This window comes from Glycine soja, chromosome 6 (assembly GCF_004193775.1).
Source record: "Glycine soja cultivar W05 chromosome 6, ASM419377v2, whole genome shotgun sequence".
NCBI lineage: Eukaryota > Viridiplantae > Streptophyta > Magnoliopsida > Fabales > Fabaceae > Glycine > Glycine soja.
The window spans coordinates 12,111,163-12,131,747 of NC_041007.1; the positions used below are offsets into that span (position 1 = coordinate 12,111,163).

At 34.1% G+C, this 20,585-nt stretch overlaps 1 protein-coding gene across 1 annotated transcript; it reads right to left on the minus strand.

The window, feature by feature from the left end:
* Positions 1-16,229: 16,229 nt before the first annotated feature.
* On the minus strand, positions 16,230-20,364 carry LOC114415733 (systemin receptor SR160-like). Its single transcript, XM_028380567.1, has one exon. The coding sequence runs from the start codon at positions 20,146-20,148 to the stop codon at positions 16,594-16,596; it is 3,555 nt and encodes a 1,184-aa protein (XP_028236368.1). The 5' UTR covers positions 20,149-20,364; the 3' UTR covers positions 16,230-16,593.
* Positions 20,365-20,585: the final 221 nt, after the last annotated feature.

Here is a 20,585-nt window from a genome sequence, read left to right on the forward strand (position 1 = left end):
GGGTTCAAGCTTTTAATTATTTTTTTGCGTAAATAGTTCCAATATTTTGATAGCTTGTGCTCAAACAATTTCTCGTCTCGGGCCAACCACGGTCGGCCTAATGGCGGAAGAATTTGGGTAATTTAAACAAGTCTTAGGTTCTAACCTTATCATCATCATTATACACCAAAACTTTTTCTTTGGCCTGGCGCGGTGCCAGCTCAAAAAAGTTGCAAATATGAAGGTGATCATAATCAAGTCTTACAATGATTCGTCAAATCGACAAACAAACGTACAATGGATTTAAATCCTTAATGACGACATTGTTGTCCAAATTCAAAGCTTGCTTCAAATTACCACTATTTTTATTGATAAAAAAAGTAATCTAAATATAAGATAGTATAATGTTTTTTGTAAGGCAAAATTCATATGAGAAATATATTTGATGTGCTCTAACTCTTACCAATATTAATTACAAAGACAGAACAAATTGTTTTCTCTTTTACAATATTAACAAAGTAGTGAATAGAATAATATAACTCAAGAAAAAAAGGAGAGAACACCCTTAAATTTGACAAGAGGTTGTTTCCTTTACTGGTAGTCTGGTACTCAATAGAATTTTTGTGGTTAGATGTAACTAGTGATGACATTTGTCCTCCTTTATCATCTTCCATGGATTAGACATGACTCTGCCTTAATTCAAGCTTTGCATCATCTTGGTGTAACTTCTTAATGCTCTTAAATCAAACAACTTTCATTTGGAAAGTAGAAAGTAGGGCATGAGAAAAGCTAAGGGCATCGTCTGATACGTTTGTCACCCTGCTAATCGTTCCTAAGCGACTAAAGACACCAGTGACTTTATTTTGTTCTCACGCTATGGTTGAAAATGTTTTGGACAACAAAAGTGTTAATTAACTTGAATTCTAAATTGTCAAGGTTGTAAGCATTTTTTTTTTAACTTCTAAACCTTATCTTTGGATTTTATTTTGACGGGTCTGAGATCGATGGGCTCTGCTAACACAACGGAGCGATTGCGGATTAAGGGGCCGAAAAGATGACAGGAAAGGCCATTGCTTCGTGTACCTCATATTTTGCTTACTGCACCCCATAGGAAAATTGAATGAATAAATATGTCCACACTATGTGCCTCATTTTTTGCTTCGTATACATAAAGGGCTTAATCAGCTGGGTACATTATTGCACGTAGCTGGCTGAATCAGCTGAATCATCTACGTTAGTTACAATATAAGAACTCGACCCATAAAACAGAAAAAACTACAAATGCAATTTAATTTATAATTAGGCTTTTGCAAATTGCTTTTAACTGTTGTGGAGTGTCTGTAGCTGTTCAGCTCTTTAGTCTTCGTATCTATGATAGATTCGGGTATATACAGTACTACAGTAGCATGCTTTAGCCTTTTGTGATCTTATCTTGTACTTTCATTGCGTTGCTTATGTTCTGGTCCTGGCCACCATTTTGTGCTTGGCTTTTCTTTTCTTGTTTTCTAATCTTTACACCCACAAACAAAAATGTGATGTAGATTGTAATTATATTTTCTTGTTTTAATTTTCTTATCTTTTTTGTAGTTGATTATTTTAATTTTCTTATCTGATTGAATGTCAGAAAAATATTTCAATATTAGATTTGGAGTGATAGAGAATTGAGCACAATAAGCAAAATATTTTAATATTGTTATCATTATAATTCTCGGCAGAAGCCAGCTGAAATTAATAAATCACTACTAATGAGTTCTTCTGAACTACTTAAACACTATTTTATCATTTTTATCAAGGGTTCAGATTTAGAAATTTTTTTGCAAGCGGAATGATACCCATGCATATAAACCAAATATGCATGGGTCCTGATTCAAAAGTTTTTTTTTCTTTCTTTTTTTTTTTAAAAAAAAAAGAAGAAAAGTTATGATTCAAGGAAATGTTGTTTTTTTACAGCTCAGCACGCGCAATAAGGCGTTCAACTCAAAAAGAAAGGTTTGGAAGCTGCTAAATTCATTGTATACCTGTATCATGCATCATATATATTTTTAGTTTTCAACCAATAAAATGAAAAGATATAATTGCTTAAAAAATATAAGATTGCAAGAGTTAGGGATGAGAATGGCTAATGCTTAGTATAATATTAAATTTTTCATTTTTATATTTGCATTTTTTAAATTTAAAGACCCATTTTTGAATTTATATCTATTTAGATAAAAAAATTAATTATTATTTTACACTATCAGTATTTATATACTCATGATCAGACTCATTATTTACTTTTTTATTAGATGAAATGTTTTAATCTATTTTTTTTAAAACAAACTAATAAAACAAATATTATTTCAATATTGAAATTGATTATGATAAATAACAATGTCAATTAAAAATTAAAAAAATTAATCAGCATGTCATTGATCTAATAATATTAAAATCTCTTAAAGAAAATTTTAGCAATCCGTATGAAAAAATGTGTTTGAAAGTCGGTAAAATCAGTGATATCAGTATTATATATATATATATATATATATATATTAAATTTTCAACCAATGAAGTGGGAAAAAATGGAGAAAGAAAAAAAAATGTTGGAGCTGGCGATATTGGGCCATACAGATAGAAACTGAACTGGCACACGTAAGACATGGAAGATAGATTGATGAAGCTTGGAATACAACTTCTTCCAAAATAAGAGCACTACACCGCGTGACGTATATATGTGGGAAAAATAATATTTCTAAAACAGCATTTGCTGTACAAGCATGCATGTGTAACAGTTCTCAGTACAGAAATACAATTCACAATGCTTAGGAATAGTTTTTTTTGGCAGAACATGCAGAATCATGTTTTCAACTCAATTTAAAGAATAAATAAATTTAAAAATTTAAGGAAAAAAATATACAGACTAGAATGGTACCAAAATGAGAGAATAAATCGTTTCTTTTTTTATTTTTTTTACAGAAAATCGTTTCATTGTTACATAGGCTTCATTCATTATAAGATGCAATTTTCTAAAATCAATGTAATCATACGTTATTGGTGACCTATTTAATGACAAAAGTGCTTTTTCATCACTAATATCAGGATCACAAAAACTTTAATAATAAACATTTTAAAATTACATACAAATTATTGCGTCACTAATTTTAATTTTTGTAGAGATACCTTAGGCTCAGAGATCGTTCTCTGTTCTCTGTTCTGGATAAATAATCCTTAGTTTTACGACCTAATAGAACTTGTTATTATTATCTTTAATAATTAATAATACTAATAACAAAAAGAAGAACTTCTTATTAGCTATATTGAATACCAATCTCTGTTCTGGAGTAGTTCGTTTATGCATTCATTCATGCAGTTTGAATAAAATGTTTATGAAATAATAAACAATAAATAGTTATTTTTATTCCTGAATATGAAAAATATTGATAAATTTGTCTCTAAAATATGAACATTCAAATTTTAGTTTTTTAATGTAAAAAAATACAACAAATTTATCCCTTCATTAATTTTTGTCTATTATTGTTAATGTAAGAACATGTGATACATTTAGGAATAAAAATAATTATTTATCTAAAATATAATTTAATATTCATCTTCTCTTCCTTTTCTAATCTTTGTAAACATAACATTACAATAAATACTTAAAAAAATAAGAAAGCAAATATAAGTTAGAATAAACATAATATTGATTAATAAGTATAATCTGTTTATTGCTCTAGAATTTCTAATGTAACAATATCTTACCCAAAATATGAGACTCAAATAAAAAAAAAATACACAGTTATTAATGTTATGCTTGCCATGTTTAAAAAGTAGAAAAGGGGGAGATTAAATTATATTTAGGATAAATAGTCATTTTCACCCATGAATGTATATAGCGCTGACAATTTCGTCTTTGAATGTATCATGTAGACTTTTTTATTAATGATAACAAACAGAAGTTAACCATCGATAATTTATGATACTTTTTTTACTTTCAGAAACTAAAATTTGAATTTTTATTTTTAGAGATAAAATTATCAATATTTTAAACATTTAGAAATAAAAATGGTTATTTATCCAATAATATATGCATGGCACACGAACAAGTTGCCTCACCAAACGAATTCCAAAATTTTGGGCATTATGCAATCCAACCTTCTTTTCGAAGAGCCCACGGACATTGCATTGATTCTTCAAACTATGTTTACCTTGAATTGCTCATTCTCATTGACCCAAAACAAAAACTAGAGATTACAATTGGAGGCTCAAGGTTTGGGGATTAGAAAATTGGGGGGGAAAAAAGGATCACGTTGTTTAAGGATAAGACAAGCACGTGAGCCTCTACTAAAATCCAAGTTTATCCTTACATTTTTTACTAAACCCAATCACAAATATAAAAATCACTTACTTTGAAAAGAATACGCATGGCATGGAACTTAATCAAATAATTGTTATTGGTAAAACAAACACGTAAAAAGCAGGGTCGACCTCGATAAATAAGTTGAAGCCCAAAACCTAAACAAAGCTTCCTTGAACGCACATACCGGTGCCACCGGAGACCCCCACGTGGTCCCTCGTGTCTTGCACGTTCAAACCCTAATTTCAAGGCTCTACCCTACGTCTTTCACTGTCCGTGGCTGCCTTTTGAATTTTCGTAGATTATTTGGGTTTTGTTTTCCTCGTTGTTTCTTATAACTACTTCGAGGGTTACCCTCCATTTTTTAGGGTCACTTTACCTTATATAAATCAAACTACCTCGTCATGTAGCACAACAACTTTTTGTAAGCAGTTCGAGACCATGTTTTTTTTTTTTTGCGTGTTCCTCACTCGCACGGAATCTCCTATGTTTATATCATGTCTAATTTTCATGAAGTTCTCTCTTTGAAAAGGGGGGAAATTGTGAAGGACCTGTGGCCTATGAGATCTGAGCTGAGAACAAAATATATTGTAAACATTGGTGTGTGGTTGATTATTTTAGTTCCATAAAATAAAACTAAATAGTATCAATACAGTAGAAGGGGACATTTAAAACATTTCACGTCTCAATTATTTGAATGGTAGAAGTATATATAGTACTTAGTAGTTTTAAAAAAATAAATGGCGTTTGAACGCGTTAAGATAGGAGGAGGAGTGTGTGGCCCAGATTTGAATCTAACAACTTCTATTTTGGTAGACAAGCCAAAGGTTTTATGCTGAACCTTGTCCGGTGAATGAGGAACCCCAAGCATGTATTGTGGAATTATTAATTCCTCAAATTAAATAATTGAGCTGTGTTCACCCTGGCCCAAACTTTTCTGGTTACTTCTACGTCTTCCACCCATCGCCCCAACCATTTCTTAGCACAACTTACAACTAGTAGCACCCAACCCCTTTTCTTCTTCTTATTATTAATGATCATCGTCTAAGTCTTCAAAAATAAACAAAGTCACTCGTCCAATGGCCAAGAGCAAGAGAGACAAGAGGGCAATATTACGTAATTTTAAAATATTCAAAGAATAGTGGCAATAAATTATAAAGTAAACAGTACCTGCACTGGCAGTGCACATAATTTTTACATAATCAATGAATAAAAAATTGTGATATAAAATACTTTTATATTATTATTTAATCATATATCACTGTTTAAATTATTTTAAAATAATTATTTAAAAAATCAATAAATTTATCATATACGAAAAGTTATGATTAGATAAGTGTGTAATTTTTTTACATTGTTGATGTATAACTATTTTTCTTTAATACTGTTATCACCTTCTACTATAACTATTTTATTTTTAACATAATTTATGATTGGTTAAAAGTGGAAAAACTTTTTGCACCTGTACCTAGAAGTTAAACTAAAATTATATTCCTTCAAAGATTTCATAATTGTAAAACTAATGTGAGCCCGTATCCGCCAAAAATTATTGGACTTGTTGTGTATTCTTATTTATTAGAGTCAAATGTATTCTCTTTAGTGATTAGATTTCTTAGCTCATTATTTGATAAGAGATAATACACATTATTTGTAAATTTTTGAATTCTTTTACATCTGTTATATTTTTATATGTGTTTTCTATATTAGTTGAAAATACTAACACTTACTTTTGTGTTTCGTAGATAAAATTAAAGATAATGTTACTTGAAACGTGATCAACTATTTAAATATAAAAATCAATCCACTTTGGTGAAAAATTAGTCCTCTCTAGTGAACTCAATGAATCCCTGTTTGGCTTACCCATACTTACATTACATGTGTCATTGATTACTAATAAGGGAATCGGAAGGAACGGAGCATGACCAGGTCCGTGCGTGGAATCTGAGATTGTTTTTGTCAATTTTATAGTGAAGTAAAAGAAAGATATTTTAAAAATAGCAACTTACTACTAAAAAGTTGAATGCTTTGAATATTGGTGTTATAAAGCTTTTTGGTTCCCGCATGAAAATAACACGGCGCAGAAAACGAGCAAACAAAAAGAAAATTGGCAGCTGGTGAAGAAAAATACTTTTAAAAAAAAATGGTGGCCGCGAGATTGATAATGGTAAGGTGATGTTTATCCAGATGGGAGGTGGGGCCCAGCGAGAACGCACGTGCGGAGGGCAGATGAAGGGGCTGCTCATAAGTGTAAAGGGTTACAATAATTTGATGTGGCCCACTTGCCCCCATACGCTGCCACTTTCTCTGTCTGTTACTTCAGGTCCCACGTGTGGAGTACCATGCATGGTCCTTAATCCTTACCAGCCTTGCCTTTCAACGTCACCCCTTTATTAATTTACAACAATCTCTATCATTTTCTTATTCATCAACAAGATTTTTCTAAATGTTAGTATAAAATATATTTATTGTATAAAACTAACTCAAAATTAACCTTTAAATTATTTATATTATTTAAGGTCTACTTTTATTTTGTCTAGTCAACAAATATTTTTTAATAAATTTTATCATTATATGTATAAAATATTATACTTGGTGTCCGGTGGTATTTTAACATAATGTTTAATTATCAATATATTCAAATTTGTTACGCTGCATGAGATATTAATACAAGATTAAATGATGATACCAAAAATTATACTAATGATGAATGCACGTATCAAAATTATTCTTTCAAATTAAAACATATCAGTGATCTTAAAAATATTTTTGATTTGTATGTTCTTAATAAAAAAATTGTACGTGCAATGTGTCGTAACAATTTTTATTATGTGGTATGAGAAAATATTTATAACGTGAGAGATTATTATTTATTTTACTATTATAAAATAAATTTTTTACATCGATTATTAATGACTTTTAATATCAGTTATTAATTGATGTTGAAACTATCAACGTTAAATTATCAACGTTAATATTAGTTATTTAAAAATTGATGTTATTTTTTGGTTTTTTTAATATCTTATTTTTTTTTTAATTGTCAACCTGTAATTAATTCGAATCGTAACTTATCATTTAAAGTTGTAAATAAACACATAAAATTAGTCATGCACCAAAAATTATAAATAAAGTATATTAATATATCATGCACCAAGAATATATATAAACATTTACAAATAAAATATACAATAAATGTGTTCAACATGTTCCAATATTTCTCACCAAATAACTTATAAACAAAAATTTATAAATTGATAATAGTAGAGTAGTGATGTACTTTAATTACAAACAAAGTCAAAATAAAACAAAGTTAGAAGTTGCATATGGAAACTCAAATATAATTTAAGTTTCAAGAAGCAAATTCCGTGATTGTGAAAAATTCCTCCATCCATATTGAATATTTGTCGTCTTCCTATGATAATTATAAATTATCTTACACTCCGTAATCTTTTCCAAGTTCAGATAGGTGAATCTTGCAGCTTTTATAAATGTGTACATGGTACTCGACACATCCTGAAATTAACATGAAATTCAAATTCGACATGTATTTGAATTTAAAATTTGACATACAGAGAAATGCTTAATTACTCACCAAACTGTTGCAAGTCACTTTGTACTTAGTCAATAGGAATTAAAAAGTGATTGAATTACGAACTTGGTGGTACGAGAAGTGTCATTTAGGGTAAGCTTTTGGTTTAGAGATGCTTTTGAAGATGGTGGGGAAGAAAACACTTTGTGCCTAGTGGGTCAAGGTGACCTAATGATTTCCAGTGAACCCATGGAACTCTCTTAGTTTTGTCCATCTAACAAGTAAAGCTAGGCTCACCAGATCTTGGTTATATGTGACCAAGTACATGTTGCCACTAGAGTGTAGCAGATGCTAAGTAGGCTCTAGTTCATTCTTCATTCTTCCATCTTATAGCAAATGACCTACTGACTTCACCATAAGACTACATTTAACAAGCAAAGTAATATAAGCAAATGTGTTATATCAAGTCATGTTTATTTTAGAATAGTCTTAAAATTTTTAACCTGATCAATAACATAAACAATGTTGAATATTTCCTCTGCTTTTTTGTTAATCTTCATCATTGTGTTAGCCATTTTCTTCTAGTTTTGTTGATGTCCATCCATCGTTTTTAAACTTCATTTACAATATAAACATGATATTGTCAAACCATCTAAATCCACTAACATATCCATGCACAAACTCACTATGCATCATGCTTATCTAGGAGCTTATACCATGCAACTAATATAATGAGGAGGAACTAGAACCATGCAAAACATAACCTAAGGTTAATCTACAACCAAAATAGAACCTAACCTAAGTAAAATTTTCATTGATTTCATTGTAAAAAAAAAAGACCAACATTGTCCAAAACAACTAGAACCATGAGCAATCAACACAATGTTGAAAATACTGTTGAATCAAACCAAAACACTATCGAAAACAATCAATACAACCAAAATAACCAGAACCATGAACAACCAACACAATGTCAAAAATACTGTCAAATCCAACCAAAACAACCAAAATAATCAGAACCATGAATAACCATTGTTGAAAAAAGCTTCGAGAGAAAAACATACCGTGAGAGCGAGAGTGGCATGACACCTACACCGTGAGCAAGAGTGAAACCGTGAGCGAGATTTAGAGTGAATGGTGGTCTTAGCGCCGCGAGAGTGATACCGTGAGCAAGACACCGTCAGCGACAGTGGTTTCAGTGCCACGAGAGTAAGAGTGAGACTGACAAAGGAGGGTTCGTGAGGGAGACGAAGCATGAGGGAGAGACGAGTGAACGGCCAAAAACGCGAAAAAAATTTATAAATAAGACAATACAACGTCGATTTCTAGAAAATCGATATTAACCAACTCATGTTAACATCAGTTTTCTAGAAACTGATGTTAACAAACTTAAGTTAACATCGATTTTTTGTAGAACCTATATTGACAAAATCACATTATTTACAATTATGCCACTGTATTTTGGTTTACATTGATTATCTATGAAACTAATGTTATTCTACTAATGTGAAAAGCAAATTTTGAAGCAAATTTTGAAGTACTGTTTATTTATCTTTGTTTTTTTTAATACATGTATCGTTGTTTAGAGTTAAATCATATGTTTGGAACTTGCTCAAGCAAGCATAAAATTTTAGTTCAGCACACATTGTAGGAGACCAAGTCCTTGTGAAAAGCATGGTGGATTGAGAGAAGATGTTTATAAATACTATTTGATCTTAACTTTTAAGTGATATAGAATTTTGTGACTATCAAAATACCTTCTAATCAACTTAACTCAAATTAGTATTGTGTTGATAGAAGATAAATGAGATCATCTTAAAATTGATAATTAAAAACTCCTAATAAGCAAGTTAATGTTAGGGAAATTTAATTTTATATATATATATATATATATATATATATATATATATATATATATATATATATATATATATATATTAAAATTAAAGGTGTTTAAATTTTCATAAATATTTACAAAGTTTTAATTAATTTATTTATTTTAAAAGTAATTACTTTTAATAATTTGTCTTTAAAAAATTATTCTTGTAATAGTAACACATTTTTCTTATTATATATAAAAAAATTACTCATTTATTCTTGTAATATAACACGTGTGTATGATTATATACAACTTGAGTCGACGAAACTAAGACAGATATCAGTAAAAAGAACCTTATTTAGTATCGGTTAGTGAATTACCTAATGACGAAAGTTATCACATTCTACATTAGCCTTATCAGAAATCGACTTAAAAAGTCACCACTTTAGTTTTTGTCACTCACGTCATCAGTTTTAGAATTGCTATAGTATCCCGCCTATAACCGATATATGATTCCCTTCCTGTAGTGATTTTTATGAATATAGAAGTCGAATCTTGGAGTAAATAAGAGGAGCAAAGAGCAAGTAAAGGAGAACTCTAAAAAACGAATAGAAATGAAAGCATGAGAGAGAAGAAGAAGAAGAAGTAAAAGTCTCCTAAGTTTTATTATAGAAAAAAATTCTTCTCATTAAATATAATACATGTTATAAATTTTAATGATATATTATAAGAGTATTCTACAAAAGAAATTACTTCAATAAAAATCTAAATTTTTGTACGTAAATTATTTGAATCCTTTCTATTTAAAACATTTTTCTACCATAAATCATTCATAATCTTACGCAAACAATTTGTCACAGCAGACTAATTAAAAACAAAAAATCTCACACTAGCTAGCTTGTTTGCTAATATATACAGCCTTTGCGTAGTCAAACTCTATGGTGTAGATATCTACGAATTGAATTGGTTTGGGTTTAGGGTAAAATCAAATCCAAACAAATTATATTTGATTAAATTAATTTTGCTCAAGTTTTGAAATTCTTTTTAGCCAATCCAGGCCATCGGGTTATAATAAAAATAAATGAATTATTATATTTTGAAGGTTTAATTTATACTTACTGTCTATTTTATATAATTATTTGATTTTATTCTAATGCATGATGAAAGTATATAAAAAAACTTAATTAACGATGAAATAAAATAAAAAAATATGCTGAACCAACTATGTAACCCCACCAATTGAACATGTAAAAATATGTTGATCTTTTTCAGCCACCTCATTTAACTATAAGAAAAAAATATTCAATTTCATTTTAACAGTGAATTTCACAAAAGATTATCAAATCGGAGCCTTATGGTCGTCTGCAATATAAATTATTTTCAATATATAGTGTTAAAGAAATCAAATATTAAAGCTGAAAACTTTATATATTATTATATATGAAGCTTAATACAAGTACTCATCAAATATAGTGGTAGACAATTAGACATCATAAGTCATGGGTGTATGCATGGTGTTGAACCTGTGTATCACACGGTTCGAGTAATAAACCAATTAGGCAAGCAAGGGGAGAAATTGTTGCGAGTTGCAACCAACGAAATTGGAAAGGGCATGAAGAGAGAAAAATGGCGTGACTCATCGTCCCGTCTTTTGCATTTCTACAATTCTACTGATGGATCTAGCAGCATATATGCCACCAATCATGGGAGCATAAACGACACTCCATGCTCGTACACGTTTCACATTACTATAATCTTTTCTTAAAATCATTTGACCATATAAATACTACACAACGTCACAACCTGTAAAATTCACGCACTGATCAATGATTGTGCATGGCCCCCCCTTCTTCCTTTTCCTCTCCTACTACTGTACCGCAACGTTTTGTCTACATGTCTTTGTAGTTTTGTTGGATCTCTTCAGTTTAATTTCGCATCACATATGTTGTTTTATTTTATATTTATAATCTTTTCAAAACTTTTGATTTTATTTGATAATTAAAATAACATACATTCATAATTGTCTAGCTTCACTTCATATTGAAATTCAACAATAAATATAATATTTATAAATTTGGAACATTGAGATTAAACAATACTGATTTTTATTATTAATTTCCAGCATTGGGTTTTCTTAAGCAGTTCACCTTTCAATGTTCTCCCTGAACTAAATTAAAGAAAGTGAATTAAATTTTTAACACAAACTAAATTAACTACATGGATTCAAAACAAAGAAAAAGGAAAATATCTTGAGTTAATGTGCTATTTCTTTAGAAGATATGCAAGACACAAAGAATGCAGCCCCCATTCACTTTCGGATTTTAGTTACAAATTCCATAAAGCTTAAATACAAACGAGATATTTCCATATTTTTGCAAGGAAGGTGCTAATGGACAAAGCCATAAGGACATCTAAGAACTTATAATGTTTCATATAACTCTCTTCTTTGTCAGTTAATTGATGGAGAATAATCTTAATATGTAGATGACTTTTCCATATTTTTCCTCTTGAAGTATATATACTCTTCTTTAATGCTCTTATTATGGATCTTAACCTCTTTTGTTAAACTTTCATCATCTGTGGTCATAGGATGTTCAACAATATTGTTTCCCAGCAATTTGTTCCCCTAGCTAATTGTCCAACTTGAATTTCAAGATTCTTGATGGAAGCTTTGGTGTTCTTATAACAACTTTGGGTGACTTAAATGAAATCTATAAAGAAATTATTGATTCATAATAATTGGTTTCACCACAGAACTAGCATTTCGACTATGTTGATTGGATTGACATTGCTCTGAATTGCTCCCAATACACTTTCAAGAGTGTTCATGGCTTAATAGCTTCTTTTTTAAAATCACAGTATATATGCTACCTCACAAATATGGAGACAAGAAGAGAGAGTGAAAGTTTAAAACAAAAAATCAAAATAAGGAAAAATAAAAGAAAACACGTAAAATTAAAATAAAGAAGTACAAGAGAAATATCCAAAACAGACAATTGAGAATAACATCGAAAAAATGTCAAATCTAACAACTCTTAAATTTAATGATATTGAAACTAAAAGCTCAGACAACGATGCCCAAACCCCAATGGTTACTTGCTTAAAACAAACTACCTCAACAAGTATGCCGATTACGTTAAGTAATATAATGATATGTAAGTAAAATATCAATCCCACAAACATTTTTACAGGAGTTGCCAAATCTTACTACGTAGTATTAAGTTTTTACTAGTTGAGCTAACATCATATAATATTTTTTAAAAGAATAACATCATGTAATCTAATCATTCCTAAATGAAAAATAAGAAATAAAATGCAATTGAATGAAAAACATGCACTGATATGCAAGATATGAACAAGGACTAATGGTGATTAAGCGCTAAGGAAATAGAATACTTCTATATTAACATAATCTCCTTTCCAATAATGGCCAATGCCATCACTAACCGTTCAAGTCCATTAATTAATTTTTTAAAATAATTTTTTTATATTTTTATTTATTTAGTTAATTTTTAAAACATGAAAAAAAGTCTTCATCCCCCACCCCTAATATTTCATGCTATCTTGAGGAGAAATTTCAATTGTAAAAAAAAACGAACAAATTTTGTATACTTTCTATTTTTCCTAGAAAAATAATAAAATTTGATATTTGCATCATACTGCTCCTCTCTTTATTTTTTTCCCTAAAACATACAATGAATTAGTTTTGCTTTCTAACGTAATCATGCATGTTAAAATATTTATTTAGGTACAAACAAGTATCTTATATGATGCAATCTTATTTAAATTAAGTGTGATTACTGTAAAACTCATCTCTCAAGTATTTGCCGATCAATCTTTGCATTAAGTATGTTTGAGACAATTAATTAAATTAAAATAATTTCATATCAATCAATCTTCGCATTAGTATGTGTTTTGAGAAACTAAAGTTTTAACATTCGACTTTTTTATTCAAAAAAAAAAATCAAATTAGTGGGATGTTAGAATATTTACTTAGTCTCATTATTAGATTACCATAGTATCAAATAAGTTTAGTCTAATGAAATACTAATCCGAAACTAGTGAGGATTTTAAGGAATCATCATATGGTGATTAATATTTTAAACTCCGGGGTCAATTCAAGCGGGGGCGGGGCCCGAAAGCGATGGCATCGTATAGCAAAGGCGACGCTGCAGGGTAAGCGTTCCGACAGAACCAGATGGTCCATTGGCCCACGTGTCACTCACCCTGCGCGTGCCATTCTGATGGCTGTGGCTGGGAATGTGCGAACCACACGAATCTTACTTTCTTAAATCCCATGTTGGGCTTCTATGATGTTGCAAAAGCTACATTCACATGCCTCGTATCAAATACTACAGTTTTGGGTCAAACAGCTCCATCACTATGTACATGGATGTCCGTGATACTTTCAACAATACTACGGTTCGGTAACTTAGCTAGCTAGAAGAAGAAAAAAATTTAACAACAAACAAAACCATAAGGTTCCGTTTCAATTTTTTTAATTTCCAATTCTCTTTCCCTGATTGATTTTTCTGGCAATGTATTCTTTTTCCTTTGTTTCGTGTAGTTGGGTGAAGGAACAAATTCTTTGGATATGCCAACCTTATTGCTTTCGGGGTTAAGTGAGGGGTAAAAAAGATTCTTAGGGAATAAGCACAATATTAAGAATTAATGGGTAATTTAACCGTACGTACCACCTTATGTACCTTCATAACGACAATAGCATTGTAATTATCTAATTCAAATGGCAGATTAAGAGGACTAGAGTGTTTCCAACTCGTTCAGAGTTGTAACCCGGACAATGGAACAAGAAACGACAGGAGATGAACACAAAATAAATTAAAAGTAGAATGAAATTATTAAGACAGAAGAAACAAATACTATAGCATTAATTATACAAATACATTAGTCTGAGCTGTGAAGGGGACTACTGATAATAAGGGATGGCCATGGTGAGTGCTAGCTAGTATTTAATAGGTGAGAGGTTAACTTACGCTTCAAGATACTATATATATATATATATATATATATATATATATATATATATATCCAAATTAAATGCAGCCTTATTTCCTTCAGGTTCTGTTTTCAATTTTCATCACTGTGTATGAACATTTTATTATTGGCATTTCTACTCTTTTTATCTTCAATTTATTTTTTATTTAACGGAATAATATGTATTTGATTCTTACCGCGTATAAAATTTTGTCCAACAAACGATAATTACAAACCGCCGTGACCCAGGATCAAAAAATATTCAGAGTATACGCTAGTAAGAAAATACCGTAATTTAATATAAAAAAAATACCGTAATTGTTTTTCTCTAAACAAAGGCACATATTGCACATGTTAAGTTTAATAAAATAAAATCAAACCCCTTCTAATTAGTACTCGTAATTTATTAAAAATTGTTTTTGTCTTTGTCTAATGGTTTCCATTCTTTATTGTTGATTATATAAATATTAGTGTTCTGGCACAAGGTTTACCAATACGTGGTGGCCACTGGAGGAGGACATTGTCCCAGTCACAGAGAAAGTAATAATTTACCGCATCTATGATGCATCACGTGCCTAGCACGACATCCATGGAGAACAGACAAAATGGATTCATTTACTCTTTTTTTTTCTTAATCAGAAATGAGCAATCACTGATGAGTTGAAGATTCTTGATAATTATGAAAATACTAGTTTCGTATAAAAGGTTGGCAATTATGAGATCGGGGACTTTGATCAAAGATGGTTCAACCTATTTTGCTATCCGTGGGGGAAAGTTGAACTTCTTAAAGCTGTTTATTTGTGGTCCGAACTATTATTATTAATCATCCTAAATCCTGTGACAATAATTACCTTAGCACTCAGTTTTCCTTAGGTCAAGGTTTGGTCCCTTTCTCCGTTGCTTTTATCTTTTGACAACTAACATTTACTTCTTATCATCCTACACTCCTCTTTTTTACAGTCTTCATTCTAATAACACCCCACCATCCACACGGGCACAAAATGAAAAATGTTTTGAGAAATGGCAGTCCACACAATTTGATTTGTCTATTTTAATTTTCTCTCAACTTGCAAACAAAGGATTGTCAAGCATTTAATTCTGAGGTTGTTCCAATAAGCGTGCACACTCAACAGAACGACACGGGTGGTGGCACCTACGTTGGTCCTAATTCAAGTGGGTTACCTGTTCCTTTTTGTTTTTTAACAGGAAAAATACATAAGAAAATGGGATGTGAAAGTAGCACGGAGAGAGATGATAAATACAGACAGACACAGACAGCGTAGTATTGACTCCTGATATGTGATGCTGAATTAGGCCAAAATTATTTATGGCCAGAAGAGGTGAAAATACTATTTGAGTAGAGTGATACTTTTTCCTACAGGGTAAACTAGCAAACAAAACAAGAAGGGTCAGAAGGCGCAGAACAAGTTGGGGGAGGGGAGGGTATAAAATTGTAATTCAAGAAAATTTATGTTATGAGTGATTTTAGAAGAAGCATGTTTTGACAAATTATATCGCAAATCGGAGCAAAAGTTGCAGTTGATCAAATGGGGGGAAACAAATCAAGAGGCCTAAAGAAATGGCCAAAAGATCCTCCACTTAGTCGCCATCACTGGGGTCGCCAGATTGAACAGAGATCCTTTTCAGGATTATATCTGAATGAGAAAAGTACTTTTGAAAATTCTAGGAAAACACAGATGGTAACAACTGAAGCTGTTTATATACAAGTTAAACAACTTTTTTTTTTTGTATAAAATAACAAGACTACATACATCAAAAGCATTCATTCCCCCCTTTAACCGTTTCCCCCTTGTGTCTGAAATAATTTGAAGCGGCAAAGAGGAAGGAAAAAACTTTGAGGGGAGCTGAATCCGTCATCTCCTCCTTTTCTCTCTTCTTGTCTGTTTCCCAAAGAATCCACATGACACTTCCGGAATTTGTTGCCTAATGCTTGCTCAATTCAGGGGTTTCTTTAATGCTCATCTCCACCATTTCAACTGCATTGAAACTGTCATCTTCATTGGCTATGGTTGACTGAGAATCAATCCCAGATCCTGCCTGAATCTCCTTGAACATTGTCAACACTTGAATCATCGTTGGACGTCTCCAATGCCGATCATCCAAACAGGAAACTGCAATCTTCAGGTGCTGCAAAAGCTCCATCTCCAAATTGGGGTCTTCCTTCATGAGCTCTGGGTCAAAAATATCACTTATTTTCAGCTTGGCATGTTGTTTAACCCATCCAACAAGATTATTATCACCAAAATCAGCCGAATCTGTTGGCCTTTTCCCAGTTAGCAGCTCCAACAAAACCACACCATAACTGTAGACATCACCTTTGGTAGAGCATCTGAAGCTCTCATAGTACTCCGGAGGAACATACCCTGGTGTGCCTGCCAGTGTGCTCACACTCAAATGTGTATCCATAGCACTCATATGCCTAGCCATTCCAAAATCAGAGACTCTAGCTTCCAGGTTTTCATCAAGTAACACATTGCTTGACTTCATGTCTCTATGAATGATGTGGGGGCTACAATTGTGGTGAAGAAAAGACAATCCCCTAGCAGCTCCAATAGCAATTTTCCTCCTAATCGACCAATTCAACTTGATCCCAGCTTTCTTCGGATCATGAAGAACATCCTCTAAGCTTCCATATTTCATGTACTCATAAACCAAGAGCCTCTCTTCCCCAACCTTGCAGTATCCCAACAGAGGAACAAGGTTCCTGTGCTTGATCTTCCCAATGGTCTCCATTTCAGCAGTGAATTCCCTGTCCCCTTGGCCGCTGACATGAATCAGCTTCTTGATAGCCACAACACTTCCATCCTTCAACTGAGCCTTGTAAACATCCCCAAACCCACCAGAGCCAATGAGACTATCATTGTGAAAGCCATTGGTAGCGTCAAGAAGGTCCGCAAAAGTAAGCCTCCTGAGCGGCCTCTTAAACGTTGCAAGGTTTATGCTAAGCGCTTCCCGGGTACTGGTGTGCTTCCAGCTCACGTTGGCAGGACCCGAATGCAAATTACCATCAGCATAGGCTTCAAGAGCAGCCTCCTTCTTCTTCCTCCTCTTCCTGGTCTCAATGGCAATAATGATCAAACCAAAGACGCAGAAGAGGGAAAACAACAAACCCATGGCCACACTCCCCACCAGAGAAGCCTGCCTCCTGTGAGACTTCATATGTTGCGCATTCCCGTTATTCGCCGGGTCCGAACCACATGGGCCGAGAGGAACTCCACAGAGACCAGAGTTGTTCTGAAATCTCGCCGCAGGGAAAGTATCAAATTGACCCGACTCAGGAATCGTCCCCGTAAGCAAGTTATTCGACAGGTCAATCTCAGTGAGCAAGGAAAGCCCCGTGAGACTCTGAGGAATTTGCCCCTCCAGTCTATTACTTGAGAGATCAAGGATGTTGAGATTCTTCATCTTCCCAAGCTCTTGAGGAATGCTCCCAGACACATTATTATGACCCAAATTGAGAATGTACAAATAGTACATGGCCCCAATCTCCTTGGGAATACTCCCTGACAACATGTTGTGCGAGATATCCAAAAATATCATAGAACCATTATGGTTAAACGTTGGCTGCAACTTACCTCCATAAACCCTAGTGAAATTGCACGGGTTCCTCGTCGAAATCCTGTTCAACTGCTGCTGACTGATCCCGGCAAACTCCAGCAAGTTCCCCGCACCATGACACTCTTTGCTCCCATCGTTCTTTATATACACATACGTCTTCCCACTGATGAAATTCACCGCGATCTTCCCCGACTGCTTGAACAGCTCCGGCGGAATGGGCCCGGTGAGCATATTAGTATTCAGATCCAACCATATTAAACTAGTACAATCGCCGAGCTCCGGCGGAATCCGGCCGGAGAAAGAGTTATTACTGAGCTTAAGTATGGCGAGATTAGAAAGCTTCCCAATCCACCGCGGAATCTCGCCGCTGAGCCTGTTGTTGGAGAGGGAGATCCAGTTCAGCTTGGTGCAGTTAACAAGCCCAGAGGGAATGTTCCCAGTCAAGTCGTTGAAATCCAGGATCAAATTCTCGAGGCTTTTCAGATACATGAGCTCCTGCGGTATTTCTCCATGGAGCTGGTTGAGCCAGATGATCAAGTCTTTAAGCTTGGAAAGAGACCCTAGGCTTGGAGGAATAGTTCCCGTGAGGAAGTTGAAACTCAAGTCCAAAGCAACGAGGTTTGAACAGTTGCTGAGCGTGGGTGGAATAAAACCCGTGAACCGGTTGTTCTGCAGGTAAAGTTCCTTCAGAATATTATTATTCCCAGCGTCACCACCGCAAAGCGTTGTCGGGATTGAGCCGCTGAAGTTGTTGGAGCTAAGATCCAGCGACTCTAAAGTGGAGAGCTTCGTCAGAGACTCCGGAAGGGGACCAAGGAACGCGTTGAACGCCACCGCGAGCTCTTTGAGGCTTTTCATTTGCGTGAGAACGTCCATAGGCAGCGCACCGGCGAAGAGGTTGCTGGAGATGTCGAAGGACTGAAGAGAAGTGCAAGCGCCGAAGGCTTCGGGGAGAGCGCCTGAGAGGTTGTTGGAGGAGAGATCGAGCTGGAGGAGAGTGGAGCAGAGGTCGGCGAGGGGGAGAGGAATCTGGCCGTGGAAGTGGTTTGAAGCAAGGTACACGAACTGTAGCGAACCGGAGGGAAGGGAAGGAACCGGACCGGAGAACTGGTTGCTGGAGAAGTTTAAGTAAACGAGGCTCTTGCAAGGCGAGAGAGTGCGAGCAATGTCGCCGAAGTACTTGTTGGCGGAGAGGTCCAAATACTCAAGCGAAGAACACTCGCCGAAAGTAGGAAGCGTAACAGAAAAGTTGTTGGAAGAAAGGTCTAAAAACTGGAGAGAATTGGAACCGGAGAAGTCGGTTTCGCCGGTGACTTTGTTGCCTTTCAGAGCGAGGTGTTCGATTTCAGGGTTGAGAAGCCAGGGGAGGATACCGGGGCCGGAAATCTTGTTGTAGGAAAAGTCGGCGACGAGGAGGTGGAGCTTCCAGTGAGAGGAGTCGAATTCAAGAAGGTTGCTGGAGAGATTGAGGGATTGGAGGTTGGAGCAGGAGGAGAGAAACGACATGTCGTTGAGGGAACCGGAGAGGGCGTTTTGTGATAGATCTAGGGAGGTTAATGTGGAGGCGCACTTGGAGTGGGAGAGAGGAGGAGGCATGGCGGCGGGGCCGGAGAGGTTGGTGGATTTTAAGGAGAGTGACTGGAGGTTGTCGAGGGTGAGGAGGAAGGTGGCGATGACGGTGAGGTTTGTGGTGAGAGGGACGCCGGAGAGGTCTATGGAAGTGAGGTGCTGGGTGTCGTTGCAGGTGATGCCGGTGAATGAGCATGGGCTTTGGTTCGGGAGCCAGTTCGGGAGCAGGGTTGGGTTCGGGAGAGAGTTTTTGAAGCTTAGGAGTTGCAGAGTGGGAACCGAAGAAGAAGATGCAGAACAGACGGAGAGGAAGAAGAGGAGCAAGAGAGAGCTTCTGTACAGAGCTTTCATTTTCGCCAGATATGGAAGGTGAAAGGTTAAGGAGAGTGAAAGTGAGAGTGGTTTCTCTCAGAGGCTGTGGTCTGTGTTAAGGGTCTGAGCTAGCTCTGCCATTAGAGAGAGAGAGAGAGAGATAGTGTGTGTGTGACATGATATCAAGTATGAATATGAATGAATACTACTACTACTACTGTAGAGAGAGAGAGAGAGAGAGTCAAAAGTCGCAGTAAGGAAGTTAAGAAGGGTATTTATCAAGTGGAAGAGTGAAGACAGCTGTTGCTCACATGCCATGTGACTCTTCCTGTTCGTAAATCTCTCTAATCTAAGCTTCCTGTTTATTTTTATTTTTCCCTATTTCCACTCTCCTCCATTCTTCTATCTACAGTCCTCTTTTCTTATCATCAACTTAAATTATTAATGTTATGTCCTCCTTGTTCTTTGTACAAACA